General features: G+C 40.6%; 1 protein-coding gene across 1 annotated transcript; it reads left to right on the plus strand.

The window, feature by feature from the left end:
- Positions 1–367: 367 nt before the first annotated feature.
- On the plus strand, positions 368–8,708 carry LOC146370366 (uncharacterized). Its single transcript, XM_084908693.1, has 4 exons — positions 368–1,662; positions 1,787–2,038; positions 5,759–6,108; positions 7,643–8,708. Exons 1-4 carry the CDS (start codon positions 1,533–1,535, stop codon positions 8,369–8,371), a joined length of 1,461 nt encoding a protein of 486 aa, XP_084764819.1. The 5' UTR covers positions 368–1,532; the 3' UTR covers positions 8,372–8,708.
- Positions 8,709–9,772: the final 1,064 nt, after the last annotated feature.

Here is a 9,772-nt window from a genome sequence, read left to right on the forward strand (position 1 = left end):
GTGACTGAGGTTTTTCTGATTCTAAATTTAAGATATTCCCATTTGAGTATCGGTGTACTGATGGCTTCGTCATTCTGGATATCTAAAATTATTATTTTTTAATAGAATTACAATACTCCTCATTTCTCAGCATCTGAGAGTTTAATTTCCAATAATCCTTAAATGTGTTGTTTTGGTCTTTGCTTTGTAGTCTTAGCATAATGGTGCAATGGTCACTTAAGGGGCCATTAGAGATGACTGTTTCCTTAACCTATTGTAAAATTGAGTTGGATACCAACCAATAATCAATACGTAACCTGCTTTGACCATTAGGTTTGTGCCAGGTGAATTGTTTGACATCTTTGTTTAAGAATCTCCATACATCTATTAATTTAGTATCATTAGCAAAAATTTCAAATATTGGGTTTTTATGTTCTCTTGAAAATTTTGAAGGCCATCTATCCAACCATTCATTCGGGAGTCAAATTGAAATCACCTCCAACTACTATATAATCAGTGGGGAATTTGGTATTAAGTTCCTTTATAACTGTAGAAATTTGATACAAAAGGTTCTTATTCTCTTGATCATTGTTGAATCCATAAACATTGATCAAAATAATCAGAGTATTATCAGTATTTAACACACAGGTAACCCAATGTCCATCTTTGTCTGCCATATTGCACAAAAATCTACCAGGACATCTGTTGAAACAACCCCAGCCGACCTGTTTGTACCATGATTAAAAAAATTTTTATCTCCCCATTGTTGTGACCAAAACTTCACATTAGATTCCTCAGAATGAGTTTCCTGGAGGAAAAAAAACAATTTGCCTGTCGCCCCTTGCAGAACAGAAAACAGCTTTATGCTTAATTGAGTCTTTAAGTCCCCTTGTGTTAAAGGGAAAAAAAGAAATGTTAGTTTTCAATTGGAACACGGAACACATGAACAGCTTTAAAGAACAGGTTTAGGAGGTGGAGTAGGAAAGTCTTGAGGTAAAAGTCCCATCATCCGAAATGTTCCACTGTGTATTCCTTTTTTAGTCAGATGTCAGCCCGTACCTGGGTTTCTACAGTCATTGGTTCAGACAGATGCGACTGCTCAGTCCGCCATCTCGCGAGCCTCCGTCAAGAAGAAGAAGAAGAGCTTCTATTTTGCATGTAAAGTCAACTGAGGACACTCCACACCAGTTGGTGGCGGTAATGCACCGTTTTGCTGTTTGCCAACCGCCAAAAAAAACCTATACAGAAAAAGAAGAAGTCAATAGAGGAGCGCGAGGAGCGCGACTGGGGGTCCCGCTAAACTTCAGAAGCAGATTTGCGTTGCGAAAACGCTTTCTGCCTGATTCGCGCGACCAAGTATCGCGACTGACGCAAAATAAAATACACGCTGCATTTTATGCATTCGGGCTTATCGCATCTGCCGCTCAAGTTGGAAAAATCTGAACTCCAGCTTCAAGTCGCGCCACGACAACCAATCAGGAGCCTAGTGACGCAACGCTCTGGCCTAGTTCAAAGGGGCAGGTCCAGCCAAAGTCATTTGTTCTTCATTCAATATGGGGGAAAGGCTCATCAAGGCAGTAGCCAGCCACCCGGAGCTGTATGACATCAACTGCTCTTTCTACCGAGACAGGAATAAAAAGGACCTAGCTTGGAGAAAGATATGTAAAGATATAGGGCAACCTGGTAAGTTCATTAATTTCTCTTTTGAAATTTTTGACTGACCTGGGGAAGCCAGCCGCCTACTGTCCCACTATTTCCCAATGATGTACAAATACCTTTCCGCTAACAAGAGAATGTGTTTATTCAGAGGACATCTGCAGGAGAAAGTGGAAGAGCCTCAGGGACACATACTCCAAGGAGAAGAGGATGGATAAGGAGAAGAGGAGTGGGTCTGCAGCAGTATCGGGGAGGAAATGGAGGTTCTACGCGGTCATGGGGTTTCTGGACCCCTTCCTCACCCCGCGGGAGACTAGCTGCAATATGGTGCGGACCCTGGAGAACATCCTTCCGGAGGACCAGGGACAGCCCGAAGAGGCAGCAGCGAAGTCCCAGTCAGAAGGTATGTTTACAATGAATTAATGTAGGCAGTTAATTTATGCATGTTCTCATATAGGTATATATGCTTCTGTCGCGTTCGGTGTGTGTGCTCTAATGATGTGCGAATCATGAACGAATCGTTCAATACTGGGGAAGCACTTTACTGACTCGTGAATCATGATTCACAAACCCAACTGACTCATTCACTGACTCATCCCTGTTGCTGTTAGAAAACTAATTTCATTAGTACAAATATATCTAGCTTATAATTAAAATTGCGGGGGGGAAACAACTGCCAGTTTCTTAACAGAAACATTTCTGCTCTGAATTGGAAGAACAAACTGAGTAGAAGCTCACATCAAGACAATAGCTCCTCAGTTCACAGTAGCATCGCTTTGCTAACATGCTAACAGCACATTTGAGTCACTCAGCCCCCCCCCCCTTTCCTGTGCTGAATCTAGCATGAACAAATCGATGGCTGTGTCCCAATTCAGGGTCTGCATGCTTGAAGTACACGCACTATGCCTACTACTTATGGTGAGTACTATAAGTATGAGAAGTGCGGAAGTGAGAGGCTTGTGAAATGGGACGGTCTAGCCGTTGTTGCGCTGCTCAGGTTGCCTAGCAACCATGATGCTAACCGGGAGAAACGTTACATACAGCATTGTGTGACATAAAGGGATGGAGAAAAAATGTTTTGTTGGTCATTCATTTTTGTCATGACATCACTTTGATTAGTTGAGTATCTGAGGCTGAGACCACAGGACTGTAAAACATGATAGTTGGGCTTCATTTCTGTACTGAACAGTCATTTCAAGATTAGTTAGTAAATAACAATTAGCTAATGTTGGTCATGAGACTAATGTTATCTCACTGTGGTAATGTAAATATAATATACAGGATATATTACAGCCGTGAGCTTGAACTCTGGGTCAAAGATTCAAGTTGCAGTTATTTATATTTCCTATCACCTTAAATCTTCACTCAAAGACAAGTATCTTTGACAGTGTATATATAGATGTGTTATACATAAGAGACAAATATTGTTCATTTCATATGTTGGCATTATTACATTTGGCTCAATGCCTACATATATGTGTAAAAAGGAAAATGTACGAGCTGTGAAAACTGTTTCTGATAGAATGAAGAGTAGACTGATATATTAAATATTCCTTTATTGGGTGAGAAAATCATACCATGTCATAACTGCTTTAAGTCATACAGAATAGATATCAGAGCCTTAAACAGGCTGACTTCTGCTAAATGGGTCAAACTGGGCAGAAAGTATACAAACACATAACATCCTTATAGAATTAGGGCTGCACGATTTTGCATAAAATGAGAATCACGATTTTTTTGCTTAGAATTGAGATCACGATTCTCTCATGATTTTCTTTTCCAGTATAAATATTTATTGCGCTTATTAACTGCACATCAACTTCGTAACAGTTGAGACTGAACATAAAAACAATAAATAAACATAAAAACAACAAATGTCTCACATTTTGTCGTTGCCGCAAAATGTTGTACTGCTTGAAATTCCATCTCCATCGTTGCTCGACACTGCGTGTATAGAGCAGGTAAGTGCAACAATAGAAAAATAGTTGCGGGATGGCACTGCGTTTGTCTAGGGTGTTGATCATTTTCCTAAATCCCTCGTTTTGCAGAGTGTTGATGGGAGCCATATCCTTGGTCAGGTGATAAGTAATAGCCTCTGTAATTTCTTTGTGCCTGCGGGAGTTCGACGGGTATAGGGAAGCGCTGTATAAGGTTCCCGTTATTGATGTTTGGGTGGTTGACCGGGACGGATTTTCTCCAGTCACTTTCTCGCCATCCTTGACGTGCTCTCCGTTGTTTTTTCCCTGCCAATTTTAGCAGCCAGCTTCTGTATCACGTGGTATAAGGCTCCGCCCTTGTCATTTGTTGAGCAGGAAGAGTGAGCGCTTGTTTTCATGCAGATTACGTCCCGGATCAAAATGCGGTACAATCGTCGTCGTCTTTCTTTCTTTTTTTCTTTTTTTTTCTTTTCTTTTTTTTTTTTTTGTAAATCGTTGTCATTTGGAAATGAGATCGCACATAAGTATGAATTGAGATCGCAATTTTCTAACGATTAATCGTGCAGCCCTAGAATATGATGTAACACTATAGATCAACTTACCTCAGAATATATAAAGCATATAAACAATTACAGCAATATGATGCAACAAACACAGCAGTACTACTAATCCAAAATACTCAAAGCTTCATAGAACTGAAACAAACATTTATTTTTAGGTCCATTCTGCTGCTGATACATACTTTAGGTTTCTGAATATTAAACTTGTTTCAGTCTGTCTATTCTCTCCATCTGTCAGCTGCTGCTGGCTCTTCCTCCTCCTCTTCCTCACACACTGCTGAGTTTGTCCTGGTGGATCATCAGGGGTGCAAAGCCTCACAGATGATGTGCAGCAGTGGGTCCCTCAGTCTGTCCTCACTCTGGACACTTGCAGTTGTCACACATGGAAATCAAATGTGTGATAAGCTGCAGGATTCAAACACAAGTGTAACTTATAAATACATGTTCATACTTTTATTACACAATCAGAGAGAAAGAAAAGGAGAGAGAGTGCAGGACAGACCGACAGGTGACAGTCTCAGGTGTATACACTGCTACAAAGCAGCAGAAGAAAAGGAGGATTTAGTGTTTGTGTTATTACGAGTGCTAAACAAGAAGAGTTCCCAGATGGTACAGTGGACACATGTGTGACTTCTGTGATTAAAGCATCTTTCTTTCAGCTTAACGAGTGAACCGTCAGCTCGTTCAAACACACGTTAAAGTCCGTTTGGCTCGACACCACCGAACAGAGGCAGCAATATAACATAGCTAACATTAACAGTGCAGTGAATCCTGCTTGTGCCGTGATATTCAGGACTGCAAACCGAGCAGCATCACTGACTTTCAGCTTGTTGTGTTTGTGGATATATGACTGACTTTAATTATCCATAAAATCATCACATTCGCTTTTTAGATGCTTTAAAACCAAGTTAACGCTGAAAGTACAAACATCACTAATGTCACATAACTTTGCCGACATGTGGCCAACAGTAATGTTTTATTGTTGTCGTCGCGTGGCGGTGACGTAATCGCACTCAAAATGCGTACTTCAAGTGTGCGGTCTCTTAATTGGGACACAGCCATTCACTCACCCTCTCCCTCCTCACTCATCGTTGGCCACCGATGTTAAGGCGCATTACCGCCCCCTGGCTCACAGCTCTGTGGACATTTAGATGAGAAAATATATATTTGACACATTTGAGGAAAATACTAATAAAATAAAAATACTTTTTTTCCTTTAGAAATCTTAATTTTTTTTGCTCTATAAAAATAGTTGCTTAGGATAGGATATATATGAAAAGAGAAACAAATTAAGTTTGAGTGAAAATGGAAAAATTTTTGCACTCTCTGGGCAACTGACTCAATGACTCAAATGACTCAAAAAACCAGATTCATCTTGGTGAGTGACTCATTCAAACTTGATTCAGTAAGAAGAATCGCATTTATTGCATTTGCACTATCCTACTACTGTATACTACTATTCTTATTGTATATCTTATTTATCTGTTCCTCTGTCTCTCCTGCTGCTTTGAGCATGTACATGACAAAAGAATTTCCCTCGGGGTAAATAAAGTTATTCTTATTTACCATAACAAGTATGCACCGTTAGGCACTCTTGCGACTGCATGTGTCTCATGTTTTCTCCAGTGTCTGATGTGGAGAGGAGGACCAGGTCTCTGCGGACACAGTACGGGAGGGTGCTGTACCAGCAGGAGAAGCGGAGCCCTGGACAGCAGGAGAAGCGGAGCCCTGGACAGCAGGAGAAGCGGAGCCCTGGACAGCAGGAGAAGCGGAGCCCTGGACAGCAGGAGAAGCTGAGCCCTGGACAGCAGGAGAAGCTGAGCCCTGGACAGCAGGAGAAGCTGAGCCCTGGACAGCAGGAGAAGCTGAGCCCTGGACAGCAGGAGAAGCTGAGCCCTGGACAGCAGGAGAAGCTGAGGGAGAAACTCTGTTTCTTGAAGCCTTACATAGTTCGCAGGAAAGGATATTCATCTCTGGTAAGTCTGCAAAGAGAAAAATACATTTCCTAAATATTAAAGAAGGTCCTTATCACAGTTTAAAGAAATAACAACATCAATCGGTGAGAAAATTGGGGGGGGGGGACGTTAAAGTTGCAGCAGCAAGTCCTTTATATTTAGAATAACTCAGAGGGCTGTGTCTAATGTGAAATGTTTTGAAGACTTCATGAGAATGATCAAGCATTTTTTTTTTTTTTAGCATTTTACATTTTTAGTTTTAATGACTTTAACTCAAACACAGTCAACAGCAAAACTGATAAATCCAGCAGACGACCTCCCGCTGCATTTAACAGCAAATTAACAGTGAAACCGGACAGTTTCTCAGATGGTGGAGTGCAAATATTCAATTCAAAATAAGTACTTAAGTTGTTCTGGGTCTGATGTGTTTGCAAAGCCATTTTATTTCTTTTAATATTAGAAATAAACAACAAGATTCAGACTACCCTCTTTGAGCAAGCACTTGGTGACAGTGGGGAGGAAAATGTCCTTTTTAACCGGAAGAACTAGGCTCAGGGAGGGGGAGGGGGAGCTGGCTGAGGAGAAGGAGACAGGACAAAAGACGCACTGTGAAAGAGCGCCAGATATTAATAATAATTAATGATTAAATTCAAGGAGTTTTGAGGACATCCTGATAATAATGAGTCAAAATAGTAATGCCTGTAAGAATTAAATAATTGAACTAGTTTTTCAGGGTCAGATATAAAACATTTTTGCAGCTTGTTCTTCTTCTCTCAAATGACTCATGTTCTGAAAGGCTGCTTGCAGGTAGGAAGAGGAAATTCTTTTCAACAAATCTGGCAGAAGAACGCTACCCAGGAGGGTTCGTTCCCAGTAGGCAGATGCTAGCAAGTATACACGGCTTTGAATCATGAAACTTTGTGCAGAGGTTTTCACACAAGTCTCAGTTAGAGGTAATCAATAGTGCTGGGTATCGTCACTGATTTCTAGAATCGATCCGATTCACAAGGTCTCGAATCGAGGAATCGGGGAAAATTTTGCCTCAGTCAGAAATATTATAATTCAGATCATGCATCTGTACATTTCCATATTTTTATATCTGTAAAAAGAAAGATGACACTTGCGAGACTTTATCAAAGGTGTAAGCATCACAGAAGATGCCTTTGTGTCAAAGTAACTGAGGATAAAACACAGAAAAACATGAAGGCGACTTTCCTGGCCTGGGGTTTTATAAAAATATTCTGTGTGCAGTAGATCAAAAACGAAAGAAAACCATTAATCAACATATGAACATTGCCTGATGCTGCTGAAGTGAAACAGAGCAAAGTTACAGAGGTTTTATTAGAGACACAGCTAAGAGTTTTGCAATTTTGCATAAGTTTAAGTTTAAACTTGTTCAGTAGCCTATTGAACAGCATAAAAGGAGGATACAGCTGGACAGCTCAGACTGATAGCCTGCTCCATAGCGACTGACGCTGTCATCATCACAGGGTAGCTTTATCTATATATCTATAAATCCTCTAAACTGCATGTTTTTTGTTTGTTTTGTTTGCAGGCGGACAACTTTGTGGATCATAATGAGAAGGATGAAGAGGAGTTGAAGACTGAGGAGAACATTGATCAGGAGATGGGCAGCTCAGTAAGCAGCCAGCTGGATGCAGATGGAGGTGGCCAAGACTTGGATGAGCCCCAGTCTGTGGACTCTGCCCTGAGCTTCGCCCCACTTCAGTGTCCACAGCCTCGGGTCACAGAGGTCGTGTCTCTGAGTTGTCCGCATCATCGCGATGAAGACAATCAACCTGATAAAACGGCACCCAAACACGACGTCCTCAACCAGTTTGCTGAGGTCATGCTGGCTGACATGCGGCAGGTTGAAGACCCTGTGCTGCTTATGAGGCTCCGCAGAGACATCACAGACCTGGTGTTCAAAGCGGTGGAGGAGGACATGCGGAGGCGGTGTGTTCGAGCGCCATCCTCAGTGACGGGGAATGGCACGCAAAGCTGCTGCAATCCTCTGCAGCTGTATTCAAACATCTCCTGGAGCCAGAGGCTTCTGAGGAAGAGGAGGAGGAGCAAAGGGCATAGGACTGGAAGCAGGTCGCAGAGGCGGGATGAGAATAGGAGGGTGTCCAGGAGTCAGTTAGCACCACCTGTCGATCCAGGGCAGTCAGCAGAGGGGTTGAGCGCAAACGGGCCTCAGGTTATTCTTCAGGTGTTTGAGATTAAAAAAGATGGGGAGCCAGATTTAGTAAAGATTGAAGATGAGCCTTTAGCCATGGACTGATTTGAGAGTCTGTCGGGGCAAGGTGAGCAGGGTTTGGAGGGATGGAAGAGAAGGCTGTCATTTTTTTTCTAGTTTTTCTTTTATTTTTGGATCTTTCACCTCAGGGCCACCATAGCTAGAATTTAAACTAAAGACACATCTCTGCCTTTGCAAAGTAAATGTTTATAAGCCTGTAGTTGAACTTTTGGATGGTCTTCATTCAGAAAACTGAATAAGATGAGGAAATTAGCTTTAAACACAAGGCAGCTCTCTTTGTTACCCAGCTAAAAGAAGAAAAAAAAACTTGTCTGAATCTTGTTTGGATTTTCTGTTGTGAATAAAGAATCTCTTGTTTTCAGCCTTGTTGGCCCTTTTCTTTATGGATTAGTAACCTGTCCAGCTCTAAACACAGCTGTGATGGATTTATGAGGAAATATTTGCAGTTTCCCCCCTGTCCTGCAGATGGAAGCATGGAGAGCCACCACAGACCCTTTCCCAAAAATTCGAATATCATGGAAAAGTTTATTTCCATAATTCTATTCAAAACATTAAACTCTCATAGATTATAGATTCAGAGCCCACAACTTAAATGATTTCAAGTACTTCAAGTAGTGTTTATTTGTACATAATTCGGGCTTCCAGCTCATAAAACCCACGAAAACAGGATTTCAAAAAATTTGAATGCTGTGAAGACATCGCCATTAATGTCTCATTTTTTGCAGGAAAAAAAATGTGACGGAGTGAAGCAATTTAATGACACCTGGGAAAACCTGTGCAGGTGCTTTCAGGTTAGTAGATGAGTTATGTGTGAAACTCTGTTTAAAACATTCATGCCCTGTAAAATTTGGGCTGATGTCTTCACAGTATTCTAATTTTTTGAAATCCTGTTTTCGTGGGTTTTATGAGCTGGAAGCCCAAATTGTGTACAAATAAGCACTTGAAATCGTTTAAGTTGTGGGCCCTGAATCTATAATCTATGAAAGTTTATTGTTTTGAATGGAATTATGGAAATAACCAAACTCTTCCATGATATCCTAATTTTTTGGAAAGGATCTGTAAGTCACAGCTCCTCCTGAACTAACAGACTGCAAATTAAACCCCAAACTTATGCTTATGCTTTTTAAAAAGGCAAATTTCTACCTTAATCCTAAAACAGTATTTCAAGACTAATTTATTATTCCAGCATTTCCACCCTGCAAAATTAACATTAAAGAAATTTAATTTTTAAAATGTATTTATTTATTTTTCCTTAATAGGGTCTTCAGTCATTTGTGCATACATTCATTTCCATCAATGTATGCAAACTTCCTGCCACAAAAGAATATATCTTATTTGTTTATTTAAAAATAAATAATAAAATCAATTAAAAATTGTAAAAAAAAACCAAAAAAAAAAAACTGAGAAAACGGGAAAAAAGTTTTT

Source organism: Perissodus microlepis, chromosome 16, assembly GCF_051167445.1.
Source record: "Perissodus microlepis isolate ML-2025 ecotype Zambia chromosome 16, ASM5116744v1, whole genome shotgun sequence".
In the NCBI taxonomy this organism is placed as follows: Eukaryota; Metazoa; Chordata; class Actinopteri; order Cichliformes; family Cichlidae; genus Perissodus; species Perissodus microlepis.